At 36.9% G+C, this 21,856-nt stretch overlaps 1 protein-coding gene across 1 annotated transcript in view; it reads left to right on the plus strand.

Annotated features, from left to right (window-relative positions):
• The window catches only part of LOC117568442 (diacylglycerol kinase 1), a 49,918-nt gene extending 28,078 nt beyond the window's left edge, over window positions 1-21,840 (plus strand). The window contains exons 8-21 of the mRNA XM_052004731.1: window positions 1,074-1,199; window positions 1,382-1,506; window positions 3,717-3,825; window positions 4,208-4,339; window positions 4,764-4,975; window positions 8,180-8,311; window positions 8,537-8,729; window positions 8,897-8,983; window positions 9,053-9,264; window positions 9,416-10,483; window positions 17,076-17,231; window positions 17,312-17,540; window positions 17,600-17,781; window positions 19,079-21,840. Of these exons, the coding sequence (XP_051860691.1) occupies window positions 1,074-1,199; window positions 1,382-1,506; window positions 3,717-3,825; window positions 4,208-4,339; window positions 4,764-4,975; window positions 8,180-8,311; window positions 8,537-8,729; window positions 8,897-8,983; window positions 9,053-9,264; window positions 9,416-10,483; window positions 17,076-17,231; window positions 17,312-17,540; window positions 17,600-17,781; window positions 19,079-19,168 (3,053 nt within the window). The 3' untranslated portion in view covers window positions 19,169-21,840. The remainder of the gene's footprint in view (window positions 1-1,073; window positions 1,200-1,381; window positions 1,507-3,716; window positions 3,826-4,207; window positions 4,340-4,763; window positions 4,976-8,179; window positions 8,312-8,536; window positions 8,730-8,896; window positions 8,984-9,052; window positions 9,265-9,415; window positions 10,484-17,075; window positions 17,232-17,311; window positions 17,541-17,599; window positions 17,782-19,078) is intronic.
• The last annotated feature ends 16 nt before the right edge of the window (window positions 21,841-21,856 follow it).

Below are 21,856 nucleotides of genomic sequence, written 5' to 3' on the forward strand. Positions count from 1 at the left end.
ATACACACCCACACACACACACACACACACACACGTACACTTGAGAGGTCCTTCTACCCTCGGCTAAGTAATTTGTAAGCCAACACACAAGGCCAATTACCAAGAGGCTCAAATGTGTTTATATAACTTATGAGAATTTGCCTAACATCCCATAAAAGTACTTGAATTACAGCCCAAAAAACATGAGAAGAAATCACGACAACAAGAACGACAACATCAACAACAACAAAGAAAAGAAAATAATGAAAACGAAATGAAATGAAGAATACTTCTCTGAATGGGACAACTCGCATTTTTTGTTGTGTCCTTACCTTTTTCTTTTTATTATTATTTGATTGTTTTATGTGAAAATCGATAGAAATGTCGTTAGCAACAAGCTTTGAAAGAGCATTTCAAAAAATAAATAAATTAATATTTAATAAATACGCATTAAATAAAGAGGGCAACATTTCTGTCTGCATCTCTCTCTTTCTTGTTGTGTTTTATAATGTTGCGGATGATGAGCAAAGTTTGGGTCATAGGTTTATATTAATGAGACTTTGCTGAAAATTTTTGATTGGGTTCGTTCTTTGCAAGCTGGCGTTAAATTGCAAAAACATTTCCTGTTTCTCTCTCTTACTCTCCCGTTCGATGGCAAAGTTTATTAAAAGCAAAAAGGCAAAGTTGAAAAAGCTTTTGGGTCGCGCGGGTCAATTGGTGGCAATCAGCATTAAGCATTAATGAGTGTCGAAGAGAAAAACAAACGAGGGACAACTTTAAGCTGTCAAATGCAGCTGCAACGCGCTACAAGTAAAACATTTATTCACTCACTCAGTCAGTCGATCAGTTAGTCAGTCAGACAGTCAGTCAGTCAAATACTCAATCAATGACAACTGGGGAGAGTAAACAAACCAACTGCTCAAAAATATACGAATTCAGCGACTTTAGATTGATTGAAAGCTTAACTAACAACACAGCGAATGTGTATGTGTGTGTGTGTATTTTTGAAAGGACTTAAACTAAAACTGAAACTGCAACTGAAACTGAAACTGTTTTGTTGAAACTTGTACTTTTGCTTTTGCTTTCACTTACAGCTGACATTAAGCTGCTGACACGTAAACTCTCACACTTTGATCCTTTGACACTTAAGGTTCCGCTGAAGGATGTCGTCTGCTATTTATCACTGCTCGAGGCCGGACGGCCAGAGGATAAACTCGAATGTAAGTAAAGCAACAACAACAACATTACCTTTAGATGACCAGCAGCAGCTGGCTGCCTGCACACTTGACCTTTAGCTGGGGCCTTAACTGGCAGTCAGCTGTTGATCATTCATTAATTTATGCACTCATTCATTCATTTATTCATGCCAGTCGTTTATTCATTTATTCATTTGTTATTACAGTCATGTTTCGCCTGTACGATACGGATAGCAATGGCGTGCTCGACACCGCCGAAATGGATGCCATTGTTAATCAGATGATGGCCGTGGCCGAATATCTTGGCTGGGATGTCAGCGAGTTGCGTCCGGTGAGTACAAACACACAAAACGTAAATGTACGTACCTTAAGCGGTTTACATTTAAAACTGATTATTGCAATCAGTGCCAATCAATTGTGTTTATACTTAATGATGGCCAAACGAAAAAACAATCAAGCAATCATCAAATGCTTTCTGATTGCTTCTCCTCTCAACATGAGAGCCAGAGCCAAAGTCCGGGTAAAAGTTTTTCAATTACTTACGAGCATTTGGAAAAAGCAATCGAAATTAATTTCATTTTATTGTTTTGGAGGCAATCCAAGTTGCCAGTAGCCAGTAGCCAATAGCTGGCCGGCATTCATTTCATTCTCGACCACAAACCGAAGACCAACTGCCAACTTAAGGGACTTAATAGTTTCGACAACTAACCGAAAACGAATGCTGGCGAAGTCTTCTCGACTGTGATCTACTTGTACCCTCATACCACACTGCGCAGCGCATAGTTAAGTAATCGCTCAACTTGTCAGAGCGAGAGTGAACTAGAAAAATAAGTAAGCACAACAACGACAAGAACAACCAGAAATGCCCCTTGGTAGCCACATTAAGACCACAAATAAAGTCAAAGCGCCACAAAACTCAATTAACAATATACCCTCGGGTTATGCCGCAATGATGGCGATGACTTTAAGATACTTCTGAACTGAGAGATAGATAGAGAGAGAGAGAGAGAGAAAGACAGCATTTGGAATTGGAATTGGGGTTTCGGCTCACTGTCATTTCCATTTCTATGATGGGTTTATGATGATGATGCCAAGGCGAAGAGCGGCGAGGGTGCCACATACTTTAAATTCAAAGCAGATATAGAAAATATTTTAATCAAAATTCTTCTGCCCTTTTGCTGTGACCAGCCAGCCTGCAGAGAGTCAACGAGCGAAAGGAGTTCGTTCGTGGCATAGTTGAAACAGAAATAATAATCAAAACACTTAATGAATTGCATAATTCTGAAATTCATTTCCGGTTAAAAGCGAAGCGAACGAAACCCCCAAAGGATGCCGCATAAATTTTATGACCGGCCATTATGAGTATCGATTATGTATTTGGGATTTCTGCGCCCAAGCCCGGAACGGCACGGCACGGCATTAAATTGATTAGTTGGAATTCAAAGTAAAGCGGATATTGATAGTTTCAGCCAAAAACCAAAAGAGAAATGAAAAATGCACTCTGATAGTGAATTTCGTATTTCTTTCAGTATGAAAAGAACTGCAGAAGCAATGCAAACAAGTAAAAAAGCGAGCACACTCGATTATAAGATACCCGCTACCCATTTTGAATAAAAGCAAAAAAGTGCGGTATTATTCTTAAAATATACCAAAGTAACTTATCGCGAAAATACTATAAATATACCGAATAATATAATTGGTTTTTTAATATAGTACTACACTCTAAAGTTACCATTGAGTGCAAAATATATTAGATTATCAGCCAAAAAAACTAAGACCCATATTTCTTAAATAACTTTTAAAATTTTTATCAGTTCCCAATTTTTTCAGGAATCATAAATTCTGTAGGTTTTACTGTACATATGTACAGAACATCGCTACTTTAGCATCAAAATTAATGCTGCTATTCGATTTTTGTCAATTGGCGGGGACAGAAGTGAACGTGGCAAAAATTTGAAACAAACTAGATTTACTTCTGAACATTACAAGTGCTGTCGAAATATAAATATTATAGCTCTATCACTTATAGTCTCTGAAATCTAGGTGTTCATACGAACAGACGGACAGACGGACTATAGAATATTCATATAATATATACTTTATACAGGTCTCATTCTACCTGTTACATCCATTTCCTGCGGGTACAAAGTTATAATATCCCTCTACCCTATGGATAACGGAAATGTACATAGTTTTATATCCATAATTAAATATAATCAGCAGGCGATGCCTTAGTAAAATCTCAAGACAATCCAGGCTGCAAAAAATATTTTGAAATTTCATTTTGTAAGTTACGAAAAGGAAAAGAAGAGAGAAGGATTGTCGTAATAGGTTTATCTGACGAGGATTACACTTTCGCTGCAATGAAAGTCAAAGTCAAAGTTGTGGGTACTTCTGGGTAAAATTACCTTTACTTTTCTGTATTTCACTTTGGCGGCCACAGAACGTCAATCAGGAAATCTTACAGCAAGCAGCAGCGAGCAGCAGCATCAGCAGCCAGCGGCATTTTTCACACGCTCTGTGCAATTTTCCTACTTACAGATACTGCAAGAGATGATGGTTGAAATTGACTATGACGCCGATGGCACCGTGTCCTTGGAGGAGTGGCAACGTGGCGGCATGACAACCATACCGCTCCTCGTCCTGCTAGGTGAGTGAGCACAACAACAAAAAAAAAAACAGCTGCAACTACTTCGGTAGACTGCTAACTGCCAGAGCGCCAAGTGGCTGTGAAGCTTTGAATGCGTTTACCGCCTCACTGCCTCAGTGCCTCGATTGCCTCTTGTGATTGCCTCTCCCCCCACCGCTGCCTTCTACAACATCTGTGTCCCTGCTCTGACTGCCTCAATAATCAAGTCATTTGCAGAAGGTTCACATTGAGCAAAAAAAAGCAAAATATACTACATATATGAAATCGTATCTATTCTGTGCAATTTTTCACCTTCGCAACGTATGCAAAAAGTGCTCGCATCTCCCTCTCGCAGTGTTTTATGCAATCTCCAATATCGTTCTCTATCGCACTCATTTTACAGGCGTCGACAGCACCACACTGAAGGAGGATGGCATCCACGTGTGGCGCTTAAAGCACTTTAGCAAACCGGCGTACTGCAATCTCTGCCTAAATATGTTGGTCGGCCTTGGCAAGAAGGGTCTCTGCTGTGTCCGTAAGTATCGAGAAGTACATTTAAATACATATAGTATCGTAGTACTCAGAGCACACACTCCTTGACTGCAGACAGTGCGGCGGAAATTACACATTTTCAACTTTTAATATCAAAAAGGACATTTCGCAGAGCGCACATAAGTCATCTGTCAGTCGGAGTCGAGTCGAGTTGAGTTGAGTCTGTTTGATGATTACACATGTGTGTTTCGTCAGTTTTAATGGAAAACATTTAATATTGATGTCACAAATTGAGATTGTCAATTTCAAACGAAACGAAACAGTAGCACAAAGCTGCAACAAAAAAATACCATTGATCAAATAGATTTACAAATGATTGCAACTTCAATGTCAATTTTAATCACACATTGTAAATGATTAAGAAGTATGCGAATGCTTTAAATATTTGTTTGCTCTTTATTCGACAGTTTGCAAATACACGGTGCACGAACGTTGCGTGCAACATGCGCCTGCCTCATGCATAACAACCTACGTCAAGTCAAAGAAGCCCAAATGTGGCGGCGATCTGTTGCATCATTGGGTCGAGGGCAACTGCTACGGACGCTGCTCAAAGTGCCGCAAACGCATCAAAGCATACCATGGCATCACAGGACTCACTTGTCGCTGGTGCCACATGATGGTGAGTAAAAGTATTTTTCTAACTTTTTTAGAAATAGTGAAAGACTGAAAAGCTATTCTCTCATTAAGTTATTCAAATGCAAGTGTTGCATTTACATTTTGTACATGCAATTTCTCTATTTAATACATTTTGAGAATAGTCAAATTCGAGATTTCGATAACAGAATTTAGTATTGTGAAATGTGAAAAGTACTAAAAATATAGAATATTTATTAAAATGCATTTCAAACGTAATCAAATCAAAGAATATATTCTTTATGCAGTGCACAAATTTTTATATTTTCTTTTGGTTGCCAGTAGCAATTGCAAATGTATCCAGAAAAGAAAAATGACTTTTCTGATAACATTTTTAAAATACAATTTCTATATTTATCAATACATACATTTCCAATTCTATTCTATTTAAATGTTTTGCATTTGTTGACTCAATAACAACAGAATATAGTGAATTAAAATACCATATAATAGTACAAAATGAATGTCTGTGAAGATACATTTTACGTTCATTTAAATGTAAGAATTTATGACTTATGGAGTTTAAATATTTTGAGTTTCTTTAAATATAAAGTTACTTAAAGAAAAAGTAATTTCTTTGCTGACTATTTTCTGGCAGCTTCTTTTAGTTACTAGTTGTAATAGGAAGTGAACATTTCAAGTTTAATTATTATATATTTAAATGTTGTGTATTTGCTGGCTTTGATAACTATAGAAATAGTATATTAAATTACAATTTAGTATTACAACATGAATATTTCCAAAGATTTATTTTAAGAGCAATTAAATGTATTAATTTATGCTTTATGTAGTTAAATTATTTTGAGTTTCTTGAAATATAAAGTTACTTAAAGAAAAAGTAATTTCTTTGCCGACTATTTTCTGTCGGTGTAAAAGCATCTTCTTTTAGTTGCCATTTGCAAACGCAAGTGTATCGAGTTCCATCAAAGTGTTGCATTGCTTGGCATTGTGTCGTGGCAAGTATTTATACAAATCGCATGGCAGTTGTGCCACATTCCACACAGTGCACAATTCTCAACAATTTTTCAAATACGAAGAATTTCAATTATTTTGATCAACTGAGCAAGCTGTGCATGTCCCGTAGTCATGCTCCTATTTGTTTTGTCTTTTGGCAAAAACTTGTTAAGCGCCACTGATTTGAGCTACAAGCAAGCACACACATACATACACATACATACAGTTCATGCACTCACAACTAACACACACACACTCGTGTGCCACACATTGCTGCAAATGTAGACGCAAGTGCCACACACTGTGCAGCATCGTGGCTTGGTTACGGGTTTTGGCCACGACGTCAGCTCCAGCTTCGTTATGGCTGGCAAATTGTCACGTCTCAAAGAAATTATGCTGCTGCATGCCACACGACCAGAGGCAGTCCCAGATTCCATCTCCGACACAATCCGCCAAAGAGACGCCGCCGCTGCCGTCGTGTTTCCTTCATCTTGCCCCCGGCAAGCACAACTTTCTCCAGTGACTTTGACAAGTGCAGCATCAGTCGAGATAATGCCGAATTCGTTATCTCAGACGCCACAACAACAACAAGAACAATCATGTGAAGAGCTGGAAGAGAAAATGAAGAAGCAGCTGCATCCAAAATGGCGGCAGGCATCGAGCAATGCAAGAAACTTCCTTCTTGGCTGCTTCAGCTGTAAACATTTCGTAAGCTAAACGTTGCCAAAGGCTGCAGCAGTCAATATTGGCCTTTGCTTTTCGAGGGTTGCTCGATTAGTATGCAGGCATGTTAGACTAAAAATTGGTTAGCAAACTTAGCAACGAGTTGATCACTAAATGCGTAACATAGATTATTCTTAATTTAAAGTAAGAAGAACTACTCATTGAGGGAGCAGCTTTCTCTAAACAAATTCACAACAATTGTCGACTTAGTTCATCATTCATATTAATTTATTTAATTATTTTAAAAACAATTAAACTACATGAAATTTAAGGTAAAAAATCAAAATATTATAGTACACATACTAAAATATTATAGTATCGTAATGAAATTTAATATCTTAGAACTAACTATAATCAAAATTATTCATAAAGCATTGTTGAAACTTGAACATCCATATTTTACATAAAATGAGATGAAATTCTTTGCAATATTCTTCATATTACATACGCTCTTAAGTTTATTTTATATTTATTTGTGTACTATTAATCTAAGTACAATAGCAAACTGCAGTATGAATTTATTATTACATATTTTTTATTTGAAAACTCCAAAATTTGAATTGTTTTGTGTTGCCTTTTGTTTATTAGCAATTATCAAATCTATACTGAATTTATTATTATAAATTCATTATTTAGACTCTTTGTGATTAGTTCTTTCTTTTGTAATTATAATTCAATTTTATGCTGTATATTTAAAATAACCCCGAAACTAGATTGACTAGAGGAGAAATAGGAAATTACTATAAATTTTGCAAACTTAATTATATTATGCACATTTTGCGCAATCATTACTCAAATAGTATAAGTACTTAATTCAATTTACTAGCAATTTTAATTGAATATCTATATTTACTGCCATCAGCTTAATCGATTTTCCCAATTGAAATCGACGATTTAAACTGATCAAACTGCCCACGCATAATTGTATTTGTATGTGCATTTTGCATTTTATCAACGTCAAATTTGCAACGTGTGGCAGTGAAAAGTTCACACGTGACACAGCATTCTGTATGTCAGCGATAATCAGTGCAGCAGGTTAAATTGTGTTGTTCCTTAGCAAAGAACCTGCCACTGCATAGTAAAGTGGAGAAACCGAGGGAAGAACAAAAAGCTATCCGTAGTTGAATTTAAATTAAGGATCTGCGTTTAAATCCCATTTTGAGTGCAAATTAACAATTTGGCGGAAGCGCTAACACAAACTTTTAATCGCATTCATTAAAGCAAAATGAGTGCTTAAGTAAGCGTGCGGAGTGAGAGAGCGCTCATCAAATAAATACGTATACGCCAAGGATGCCAGGAAGACCAGCGCTCTCCTTTTCCAATGCACAAGTTCTGCGGCCAGCTAGTCAAGTGTAAATTGAATTTAAGGCCCCTCGATTTCGTTTCGTTTCGTTTTATTTTTTAACGTGCCAGATTTTTGGCTATCTTTTTTATGACTTTTTTTTCCTTTTGGGTAATTTAATGTGAAAATAATCTCTCGACTCTCGCTCTCTTTCCCTCCCGCTCGTTTCAGCTGCACAATCGTTGCGCCTCGTCGGTGAAGAAGGAGTGCACACTGGGTGAATTTGCTGAGCTAATTGTGCCACCCACTGCGATATGCCCGGCTGTCTTGGATCGCCAGCGTTCGGTTAATCAGGCGCATAAAGTGAGTTGATCCCAAAAAAAGTTTACTCTACTTAATTCCATTTCCCTAACCAAAAATTGGCAAACTAATCGTACTAATACAATAAACTCTCAATGCACACGCTTTCCCCGCATTCGCCTTCTTGTATATTCGCTTCTCCATTGTTGTTGCTAAAAAAAATTGTGTGTGTCATTCCCACAAAAAAAAAAACAATATCATCTGCTAAATATAAACGAAACCGAGTAGAAATCACAAATGCATCATCATCACCAGGCGACGCATTTCCAAATCACGCCGCCCGACGAGCTGAGCTGCCCATTGCTGGTGTTTGTGAATCCAAAGAGTGGCGGGCGACAAGGTGATCGGATCTTGCGTAAATTTCAGTATATGCTCAATCCCAGGCAGGTGTATGATTTATCCAAGGGTGGACCTAAGGAAGGTGCGTATACACCACGGCGTATGCGTGATGATTACATGCGAGCCGCAAAGCAAATACACAAGGCAACACACACACAATTTAAATGCAAATTGCGTAGCAAGATACTTAAATTCTGATTTCTTGGTTACGTTTATACACACGCTTCTGCCTCTTGACTGTCGACACAGGACTCACGCTCTTTAAGGATATGCCCAATTTCAAAGTAATCTGCTGCGGTGGCGACGGCACTGTTGGCTGGGTGCTCGAGGCAATGGGTAAGCTCCACACAATACCAAAACACTACTGCTTCCAGAGGCATTAAATTGTAATATCTCTATACACAGACTCCATCGAGTTGGTCACCCAGCCTGCCATTGGCGTCATTCCGCTGGGAACTGGCAACGATTTGGCACGTTGCCTGCGCTGGGGCGGCGGCTATGAGGGCGAGAACATACCCAAATTAATGGAAAAGATAAAGCGTGCCTCTACCGTAATGCTGGATCGATGGAGCATCGAGGTGACCAACAATCCGCCCGTTGAAGAACTGCGCCCCAAGGTAAGTTCAAAAGTAACAAACTTTACAAATAGTCTAGTGATAAAGCAGCCTAAAAAACTGATTACAAAAATTCGTTTTCGTGGCTTGCCATGCGGGGCAATGGGAGAAACTAACCAGTGAGGCGTGCCTCTTGTTTGTGCACCATTTGCAGGTGACTTTGCACTCGAACATGCAGAAAGTGATTGAGTTGTCACAGAGTGTTGTGGTCGACAAATCGCTGATTGAACGTTTCGAGGAAATCCAGCGGCAAAGCTTCAGTGGCACTACCGACAACATCGCAGCAGTAGGCACAGACACAGACACAGCTGCAACTGCCACATCGATTATGATGGCAACGGAATATACGCAGGATATGACAACGACAACAGCAACAGGGATGGAAATAGGAACGGGAACGGGTCACGATGAGGTTGCTGCTGAGGTGGCTGTGGAATCTGCCACGCGCACCACAACCACCAAAAGCATTTCAATGTCCACATTCGAAACGCGACGCATGCACAAAACATTGACAGCCACGCTGAGCAGCAGCAGCAGCAACAGCAACACAAGCAGCTCAAGTGGCAGTGCCACAGGCAGCATCAACACCAACCTGCCGCAACAATGCCAGCAGCAACAGCAGCAGCAGGAAATGGGGTCGCCTATGGGCAAAGGTGTTCTATTCCCGCTAACACGCACAGATGTAACTGAAAAGCAATCACTCGAGACGCTGCTCGTGCAACACAAGCAACAGCAACAAAAGCTGGCAGCGGAAGCAGAAGCTGCTGCTGCAGCAGCAGTTGCAGCAGCTACGACAACAATGTCGGATGAAGAGGCAGCTGAGAATAATCAGAGCGATAATAATAGTCAGTGCAATAAGCCGTACAACATCGTTAAACAGCAAATTATATTGTCTTTGGATTTGTCGGACAAGTGCGAAACTTATGGCAACAGCAACAGCAACGACAACAGCAACAGCAGCAGCAACAACAACAACAACATTGAGCAGCAGCATAGACAAGGCCAAGTCGCCAGCACACCACAAACACCGAAGACTCCCATTACACCGCCAACGCCAACAGCAGCAACAGCTGCCACAGCAACAACACCCACAACAGCAACACCAACTGCAACAACAGCAACCAGCAGTAGCAACATTCCACAGAAGCCCATCAAAGTGCAATCGGACAAGGACTGCACCGTGCCCTATAACATTATCAACAATTATTTCTCCGTCGGCGTGGTGAGTACAATTTCCTTTTTGCTTTTCCCTTTTGTGTAAATCAGTGAGCGCATTTCCACGACTGCAACAGCAACCATAGCAATAGAAATAGCAATAATAGCAACCAGAGTGCATATTTCCTTTGATTATCTTTCTTTTCGTTATTTGCGATAGCGTACTCAATCTCGAGTCCTATTTGGTAAACAGGAAGAAAAAAATCTAGTTTGAAAAGCAGATAACAATCTTTGACTTCGATTCGATTCGATTTTTTCGATCTTAAAATAAATCTTGAAATAAGATTTTTAGGTTGCAGAGAGATTTTTATGCTAAATTTGCACTTTAAAATTAAAAATGTCTTATTTTAAGATTTAAATCTTGCTTTAAGATTATTTTATTCCAGATTGAGAAAAAGATTGCAAATTTTGATTAAAAAAACTTTTCTAACCTTAAGAAAAAAATAGGTTGGAAAAATCGTAAAACAAGATTTTGTTCTTCATTCATCGTTTTGAGATTAAGAATTTTGCTTTTGTTTGTTAAGAAGTTGTAACTAGAACCTTATTTCTGGTGTTGTTGCTGTCAACTATAATAGAGATACTGCAAATCATTGTTCAATTATAAATCTAATTTTAGAAAGTTTAATCTAAATTTAAGATTTTGCCTTCGTGGATTAATTTTAAGATTTTTCCATTCTTGAAAAAATATAATCTTTCAAGATATGGCAATCTAGAATTTCTTTATAATTTTGATCTTGATAAAACCTTCTTGGCTCAATTTTGGCATCTTTCAAGATTTGAATCTTGATTTTACCACGTTATTTCTCTCTGTGCAAATGCAATAAAATTTTCATAATCAAAAGCAAAGATCTAACTGCTCTCTCAATTATGCAAATACGGATGCCGTAATATGCACTAAAATCACACAAGGATTAAGCATAAATGGATTCCGCAACCATTTGTGGAAGCTCGTAAAAATAATATTAAGAGAAATATCTCAGGGTTTACTTAACTCAAGTTGAGTCAACACACGGAATTCTCGTTTCGTTTCTCAATAATTCATATAAATGTACATTTACACTCAATCATTTATTCAGCATTTTACCACCCCGAATTTTCCTGCCCAATTCCCTCTGATTTTCATATGCAAAGTTCAGCAAACTTTCGAGCTGCAATCAAAATGAAAGTGAAGTGCTTTCTAATTCGCATTTTCATTGAATTACGCGAGCGGAAAATGCTTGAAAACCCGGAAGGATTGACGGCTAACAAAACTCTGCTATACCCTGTGCCCAGTTTGATTTGAATCAATCATTCAATAGTCGTAATATAGGAAACGCAATCGCACAACATTTGCATATTCACAAGGTTTCAGGCAAAAAGGCAAGCGCTTAGCAGAGCTGCAAAAAGTGTTGGCCAATTGAGAATGCGGCCAGAAGCGAACACAAAGAACGGCGTCGAACCATCAGAGGCTCATTTGAATCATTGATGCATCGCTGCACTTTGTTGGGCAGGGCAATCAACAACAGCGAATGCACACACGCAGGACTCACAGGACTTGGCCAACAATCAGCATTTGGCTGAACTTGGTTTTGAGGTGCAAATGAAGTACAGCTTACGCTTTATACTGTTGCCCAACTTTAAGCTTAGTTTGTGGCCTGATTTTATCTGCTGATAAGGCTTCAAAGAGCAGCATAATTACACTTATTCGATTTGAACAAAACTGCGAACTACGCACATTTAAATTAATGCGATGAGGGTGTGTGAGAACATGTCCAGGGGCTGGAGGCAGCTTGTCTAATTACAATTTGGGCCGAGTGTGGAATTGGTAAGTGCTGCCGCGCAAAAACAGTCGCAAGGAAAACAAAACACATTGCGCCCCAGGGACAATTTGACAAAGAGGACCACACACAGTCGTAAATAGATGCAGGCAAAGCCATAAATTGAAATGGCAAAAATGTGAGAACGGAGCAGAAATTGGGTATCGAAACGATGTAAAACTGAAATCTTACAAAGTTTTATCACAGGCTAAAGGCTTTTGAATAATTTACCATGAAACGAAGCCAACAAACAAAAAAAAAGAAACCTGAACACGAACATGACGATGAAGATGGCGATGACGATGAAGATGAAGATAAGACGGCTCAAGATATGAAAGGCTCGAGTGGAAATCAAAGATACTTTCTTGCTACGTGCGACTAAGTAGCTGGCCAAAAAGATTTAATGCGGTCATAAACAAAGGTTAAGTGAGAAATTTACTGGCCAAGCCCAAACCACAAGATGAAGCAACCAGCAAAACCACAGCAGAAAAAAGTTAAGCGCAGAAGGAAAACGAAAACGAAAAAGAAATTCGTAATGAAACTGAAAAGAATGGCAACTACTAAAACGGATATGTTGTACAAATCAGCAAGGCGCTGCTCAAGTTCTGTCTCAGTGTGTGTGTGTGTGTTGTGTCCTCAATGCTCTCGTATCGTCTAATCAAAAAGGAAACACGCCTCCTTGTCCAGATGCCCACTGATAGTAGTGTCCTTAGTGTTTTCTGATTTTATTTGCCAGTTGTTTGTGCCTTGCTTGTGTGAGTGTGTGCGTGTGTGTGTGTTTTGTAATGCTGCACCATTTGTCAAGTGCGGCTAAAGCTGAAATCCTTTTTGTGCAAACATTTTGCACTCTTACTTACTGTCTCCTTTTCCTCCTTCTCCTCCTTCCCCTCGTAATCCTGCCTGCCTGCCTGCCTGGCTGTCGCGTCTGGATACGTAACTGAATATCAGCCTAATACGCAATGAGCCCACACAATTGCAAGCCTTGCGATTAAGATCCACAAAATCCTTGCCAAAATAAAAATACACACAACAAAATGCCATAAAATGCGTCTGTTTCCTAGCAAAAGTATCTTCACGTGTGTGTGTGTACTATGTGTGTGTGTGTGTGTGTGGATGTCTTCGAGTAAGGGTGTTAGTTTATTTATGACCTGATGTGCGTCTGTTTAAACTGTAGGCGTCTACAGCAAACTGTCGACGATGTTGTTGTCGTTGTTGTTGTTGTTGCTACACTCGCAACACCCTGCAAAGTAGTCAAACAATGCGGTATGCCAAGCAAAACAGTTCCCAGATTCTAGTATGAGAGTTCAATTAAAATGAGATGAAACCACACAAAATAATCTTGATTTATTTGTAGCATTAAAACGGCAATTAATAAAAAACCATAAAAGTAGTACATAAATATAGTTATTAAATTGTGTCTTCAAAGTTCATCACACACCATTAATAATGCTTTTTTACCATTAATTTTGTTTTTTTTTTCTATTTTATATCAATGGCAGCAACTCATTTAAAATGAAATTAAATTTGTCATAATTTTTACAGAAAAACAAATACAAATAAAGCTACCGCCTGATTCAAATTGCATAAAATGATGTAGATTGTATATGATATATTTAACTGAAGTGTGTAGATAGCACATCTTAAAAATCCATTTGAAATAATTTATTTCTATTTCATTTTCTTTATAATTGTTTATTATTTAAAGGTCTAATAATGTATATTAACGATACATTAGCAAATGTTACTTCTATTATTTTTTCTTTATAATGGTTTATTATTTAAAGGCCTCAACGTTTTGTTTTTAATTTTTAACGAAAAACAAGTGAATCCAAATAAAATATCTTTGCTTTATGCATTTTATATTTACAGTATAATATTTCATGAATACATTTTGATAACAATATTAGAATAGCTGAATAATTGATGGCAAATAAAGCATTCATTTAATTGTTATCTACATTTTAATGAAAATATCAGGACAGCTGATAGTACTGAGGTTTATAAATAATACGTGAATTGAATTTTCATATAATTTAATTGATATATGGTTAATTCGCCGGCGGAATTTATCATGTTCGACACAATTTGTAGTGACAAAGATATAAACTGAAACATAATTTTTCAAATATTTAAAGTTTATTCTTATAGCTCTGGATTAACACTATTTTTAGAGCTAAGATAGATTTTAGTATCGATGAATCTACGTTATGTTTTGTCACACAGTTTCCAGATTAAAAAATTTGTGTAATATATGAAATAATATATGTATATAAAATCAGGTTTTCAAAGTCGAACTATTTTTAAATCACTCGCAGGGTATCGTTAGGTGGTTGATATCAAAACGTCTTGCTTCAATGTTATGGTTGTTGTGCGTATTGTTGCTGCTGGGATTTCACTTGTCGGCTTCATTTCACGCAGCCTCCTGGCTGTCCCCAGCACGAAATCCATTTAGCACTCATGTACATCATATGTGAATGTCTCGAGAAGAGTCCCGAATGTAACACAACCAACTTGTCATATACGAGTATGTGCGTAAGTGTGTGTGTGTGTGTCAAGTGGCTGCCAATGCGCAGCAGTCACAACTTTGCTCCTTAAGTTAAAGGTTCAAGGGAAGCTGCTGCTGCTGCTCGTCTGATGTTGTTGAAGAGCGACCAGAGAGGTGGTGGGAGGTGCCGTGTAATACGGCATGAAAAGTATTTCACGCTGACGCTTTGGTTTAACGTCAATTGTTGACGTTAAGCGCGAACTTGTGCGTTGTTGATGACACTGCCAGGAAAAGACCATGAATCGCAGAGAGAGAGAGAGAGAGGGGGGGGGGGGGAGTTGGGGAGGTCAGTGGGTGGGAAATTGAGGCGCACATGTGTAATTGTGTGCGTTGCGCTTTTGCCTTTTCTTTGATTCGCACTACTGCCGAAATGTCAGTGACACAAACAGAGACCGAGCCGTAGGTCTTATGTATTGTTAAAGGTATGGCAGAGAAACATTTTTATGGCATTCAGCGAACTCTGATAAGGATTTCACCTGCCTCCTTTCTGTGTGCTGGCTTTATGGCCGAAAGGCATTCATTGGCCAGCAGCACATGCTAATAAGCCGCTTGTCATCAAGTTAGTTTCGAGCCAGGTTGCATAAGCGTCGACTTTACACGAATGGCACTTTAGGATGGCAGGCTAATTAAAAAGTTTTTGCCAACCGAACCAGCCTGTCTCGCTTGACAATTAAATTTGCGCTCCAGCGGTAATTAATCTTATTTATGATGTAAAAGCTTCAACCGCAACTTTGACTCCAAACCAAACTCACACTACACACTACACACACACCTAACCACCCACCACATCTCCCACAGCGTGTCGCCTTTTCTGGTGTGCTGACATGCATAATAAATGCGCCTACAAATGTGCAACGTGTCGTATGTGTAATCCAAACTGGGGCCACGGCATGTGCTTAACCCCAAGCACCACACAGCCACATATAACTAGCAGGCAATCTCAGGTATTCAGACGCGAGCCCGAAAATGCAAATATAATATGCTGCCTCATGCTGTGCAACACTTGAGAGCCTATAGGGAAACATCCATGTGCACTGGATCGGGATGCATTGCACCAACGAAATATCCATACATCAGCCTGATTTTGTAATATAGTATACTATATTCGACCACACATGAAATTCTTTTTCAAATAGTGCAATTTACTTTGAACAAAATCCAACTCTGCATTTTCAAAATATATCATTTTTACTTCATTTGCATAATTATTGATGACAACTTTCAATCTATGTAAATTTAAAACTATTTTTTGTTTTTAGGGTCAATTCAATGGCCTTTGTCTAAAGCTCATCACTGAATCTTTTTTTGATTATCATTATGAAAAATATGTTAAGTTAATTAACAAACCTTTGAGGGCTTGCAATCAAGTTAGATTTTACTCCTTTTCACATTTTAAATTGTATTTTTTCAAGCGAGTTCACTTTAAATTGAAATTAAAATATACGAATATTTTTATTATTTTCCGAATTTAGTTTATTATAAAGTTAACAAAATATTAAATTTCATTAAAATGATATTTTCTTCAATTTTGCAGCACTTGTAATTAGTTGATACTTTCTTACTTTTGCATATTGAATTCATTTTGAGACCAGAATTCAAATTGTATTTTACTAGGTCTTTTTTATACGCCCAATTCACTTTCAATTTAAATTAAAAGATTGTTAATACATTAGAATATTTACATTATATTTAAAATTGTGTTTTATTATAAAGCTAATATATATAATATCATATATAAGTTATATTTATGTTATATGTATGCGTTCTTTTAACTATCCGCAATCCTTGCAGCACTTATAATTATTTTAGGCTTTCCCTCTATTTATATTGAGATATTTCAAATAGTATTTTATTGTATATTTTCCTTTCAAATTAAAAGGTTGTACATGAATTAAAATATTTATATAATTTGTTAAAATTCGTTTCCGTTGTAAATTCAATTTCATTAAAATTAGAGTTACACTATATGGATTCGTTTTTTTTTAATTCAGTTTTAAAAATGGATTTAAAGTCGTGTATCAGCTAAAAAGTTGTAGACTGAATTTTATTTCCAATCCAACTTTGCACTATTGCAAATTGATAAATGTAGCAAGTTTATATCGCGTAGTTGCCATTAGTGGCAGCTGCTTTCAATTGCAGCTTTGCAGTTGTTGTTGCAGCTACGTGACCAAACATAATACATACACTCGTATCTTTGTGCTTCAGTTTGAACAACTACTGATTGATTATTATGATTATTGTTATTATTATTGCCACAGGATGCTGCAATTTGTGTAAAGTTTCATTTGGAACGCGAAAAGAATCCGCATAAATTCAACAGCCGCATGAAGAACAAGCTGTGGTACTTTGAATACGCCACCTCTGAAACCTTTGCCGCATCCTGCAAGAATCTGCATGAGAATATTGAGATTGTGGTGAGTGATGAGATGCGATGATGTAAACAGACAAGAACAAGAACCTACTTCAATTACTTTCCATTTTCTTTGGCATGCAGTGCGATGGCGTTGCCTTGGACCTGGCCAATGGGCCGCATCTGCAGGGCGTGGCACTACTCAATATACCCTATACTCACGGCGGCTCCAATTTGTGGGGCGAGCACTTGTCCCAGAAGCGCATACGCAAGAGTGCCGGGCCATTTGGCAAGAGCAAAAAACTCAAGTCCAGCGACAAAGAATTCTCAGCCACCAGCTTTAATTCCGTGGATCTTTCAGTGGCCATACAGGGTAAGCATTAAATATGAGTATATTAAAGACTACTCCAATAATCGACAATTTTTATACAGACTTTGGCGATCGTCTTATCGAAGTGATTGGCCTCGAGAACTGTCTGCACATGGGACAAGTGCGCACAGGATTGCGTGCTTCCGGCAGACGCTTGGCTCAATGCAGTGAAGTAATCATTAAAACCAAGAAGACATTTCCCATGCAAATCGATGGCGAGCCCTGGATGCAAATGCCCTGCACTGTAAGTGTTTTATACTTCACTATTATTTATATCCGCTAGCTATAAAGGAGAAGAAAGGGGGTACTATAACGTTTTGACTGCAATGATGTATGTGACAGACAAAAAGAGGGAACTTCTAGAGCAGATTAAAATCTTAGATGCTAGTAATGAAAGATTTTTATAGTGCAAAAGCCGGCAACAAATACTTTAGTAGACAATTTGGTATATTTTGTACTTTATGGTATATTTTACACGCAGTAGTATATTAACATACCAAATATAAAATTTGGTCTTTTTTAGATTTTTGGTATACTTATTTTTTATATTTTTAAGATAATACCGTTATACTGAATTTGGTATATTGCGTACTTTGTGGTATATTTTACATGGAGTAGTATATTAATATACATTTACATAGGTATATTTTTGCAAAATTTCTGAATTTGGTGTATTTTAAAGATAATACGATTTTCGCATTGCTCCAGTTTTTTATACCCGCTACCCATAGGGTAGAAGGGTATTATAACTTTGTGCCGGCAGGAAATGTATGTAACAGGTAGAAGGAGGCATCTCCGACCCTATAAAGTATATATATTCTTGATCAGCGTCAACAGCCGAGACGATATAGCCATGTCCGTCTGTCCGTCTGTGTGTCTGTCCGTCTGTCTGTCTGTCCGTCTGTCCGTCTGTCCGTATGAACACCTAGATCTCAGAGACTTTAAGAGATAGAGCTATAATTTTTTTTCGACAGCATTTGTTATGTTTGCACGCAGATCAAGTTTGTTTCAAATTTTTGCCACGCCCACTTCCGCCCCCGGAAAACAAAAAAATCGAATAACAAGCGTAAATTTAAAGCTAGAGTTGCGAATTTTGGTATATACTATAATTACTATAGTAGTTATGATTCCTGAAAATTTGGTTGCGATCAGATAAAAATTGTGGAAGTTGTTAAAGAAATACTTTTGTATGGGCAAAAACGCCTACTTACTAGGGGTCTGAGTTGCTTTGGCCGACAATCTAGTACATTGCGCCGTGTATGGTATATTTTGAATGGTGTGATGTATCGATATACCAAACATACCATTTGGTATATTTTTAGTATTTTTGTAGTATTTTCGGTATATTTTGAAAATAGTACCGCAATATTTTGCCCTTATTAAAAATGGGTAGCGGGTATCTCACAGTCGAGCACACTCGACTGTAACTTTCTTACTTGTTTAAAATTGACTAACGGGTGTCTGACAGTCAAGCACACTTGATTTTAGCTTTCTTTTCTGTTCATCATGCATTTTATGTAAATATTTCTTGTGTTTTGCAGATCAAAGTAACGCACAAGAATCAAGTTCCTATGCTGATGGCGCCGCGCTCAGAGAAAGGACGGGGATTTTTCAATATGCTGTGCAGCTGATTCAGGCGCAGCGCATCGAGCGACTTCATCGGCCACAGACGACAGGCCGCTGAATCCGCCGATGAGCTGGATGATGAATTTCGCAAGGTCACCAGAAGCACCACCGTCCACAATTTACCTTAGTGCATTGCACCGTGATTATTATTTATCCCAACTCCAACTTCCACTCCCAAAATCAACCTGTTAATATATATTTAAATGATTAGTGTGTGAGTTGCAGAGCTTTACAATGTTAAGTCATAAAAAAGAAAAAACGAAAAATTAAAAACTAATGCTTTACGGTGCGATTATGAGTGCTTCAAGTACGAGTGCCAACTGTACTCCGAGTAGAACTGCAACGAATACTTCGAGTACGACTTTAACAGGTACTTCGAGTATTATGAGCAGGTCTACACCGAGTATAATTTCAACGGCCACATCGAGTGCGATGTTTCAACAATTAATCCGTGGTACTAAGTCGCTAGCATTCCAGGCATTTCCCCAAATAGGATAAGTGAATAATTGAATTGAAATCTCAGAGTTATGTGCGCATCAGTGTTAACCAAGTGAAAGCTTTAGATGTACTGCAGTACACACGTATTTGTTATTTATGTATATTAGATACCGTAAGAAGACAACAACAAACAACATACACACACACACACATACACTTAAACAAAACTTGTCCAATAATGCAACTAAAATGAGACCAAACATTGTAGTGCGATTTTTAAAAATAGTGCACAATTTGTACACACAGATAAATAAATAAATATACAACTATATATACATACATTAAAGAAGAAAACAAAAACAAAAACAAACATACATATTTACAATTAAATCCGTCGTAATTAGTGCGTGCTGTGCACTTTCTTCCGTTAATTATCGTTTTATCAGAAATTCAATTTGCTTTTGATTAAAGTTCCTACTTAATGAAACAACATATCATTGGCTTCATTTCATTTCGGCTTAAATCTCGGAACACACAAAAAAACAACAGGAATATAAAATGAATAAAAAAAATTATATTTTATATGCACAGCACAGCGACTAACTATATTACATGTAATTCAAAATATATATATATATATTGAACGTTATATACGTGTTATTTATTTATTATATGTACATACATATATTGTATATAGAACAATGTAACTTGATATACACAATATCAATGAAATGGTGCAGCTTTAAATGAATTTTGATAAAATGAATACATATAATGAATTACAAAAGAAGAACAAACTACGAGTTTATAATAAGAAATGTATATTTGATATAGTCATATATGTATATGTATAAAATGTATGAAATTGCCAAAGCAAATACTCGAAAATATTATTAACAAAGAACAGAAACCAAAAGTACACACAACTCGAGATATGAATCGAAATAAATTTGTTAAAAGATCTTACAAATAGTAGTTTGTAAATAGTTAAAAAAAATCTAAAAAACTTGAATTATTTAATCATAGAGGTGCATTAGTCGTTTTTAGAACAATAGATCGGTAATTAATCTAGATTAGATATAATTTAACTGATATTATCAAAGCATTCCTTGCAAATGTAAACACATATAAGTATCCTCGATTTAGATACATCTATGGAAAGTATATGCATATACTCTTAATATAATAGTTATCCAAATGAAAGTATAGTTAATTCTACAATAAAGAAATACTCATTTTTATCATAATATATTAACGGTTCCTCTTTTTCAAATTTATTTTGTAATATTTGTAGAGCTGAAGTACAGAAAAATGCATTTTTAAACCTTATGTTTCCCAATTCACAAACAAAAATATTATAATATGTATTCCACTCTAAATGTATGTGTAAAGAAGTGTACCACATAAATACACATATAAAATATATACATATTTATTTCGACTACCAAAGCAAAGCAAATATATACACTGAAGAAGATGTGTAAATAAATTAATTTAATTTACGCAAAGAACATTTTTCAATGCAACTCCTCACGCCCACAAGCAAGGATCATCCTTATTGTGACTTGGCGTCAGGATGCAAATGCCACACAGTAGCCAGTTAACATTAATTATAAATGAGATGAACTTAACTCTTAGGAACAAAATACGCAAATGCAAAACTGCATAACTTGACAAGGTAAAGTTAATTAGGAACTAACATTAAATGCAGGCACTACACAAAATGTAGAATGCATTGTAATTAGTTGTCACTAAGCGAATTAAACTACAGACTAAAGTGTATTTATTTACAAGCATAGAGAACAAAACAGCAAACAACAAACAGCAAAACAAACAAAAAAGCTTACAACAACTTCAATTTAGTGAGTAGAATCCGCATAGAATTAGGGAAATACTATAAATATATCAGGATTAGCCTAATGAAAATAAATTATTAACTCAATAACCAAAGCAACGCATACTTAACGAGTGAACATATAATTGTATATAAATTACTGTAATCTTTACCACATTCAGCATACACACTGAGTGCTTAAATAAATATAAATTAATGGAAGTATCATTGTTATATTGCTAACTATCGAAGCAAGTTCATATATGTGCCATTAAATGTAGCTTCAAGTGTTAAAATATATAAATATACATATATAATTATGTATTCCTAAGTTAAGTACTCCAATTCAGTTTGAAACTTGCCTCCGCTTATTAATGATGATATATTAAACATTATTACACATACGCAGCGTAGTATGCTA

The sequence above is a fragment of the Drosophila albomicans genome, chromosome 3 (genome assembly GCF_009650485.2).
Source record: "Drosophila albomicans strain 15112-1751.03 chromosome 3, ASM965048v2, whole genome shotgun sequence".
NCBI lineage: Eukaryota > Metazoa > Arthropoda > Insecta > Diptera > Drosophilidae > Drosophila > Drosophila albomicans.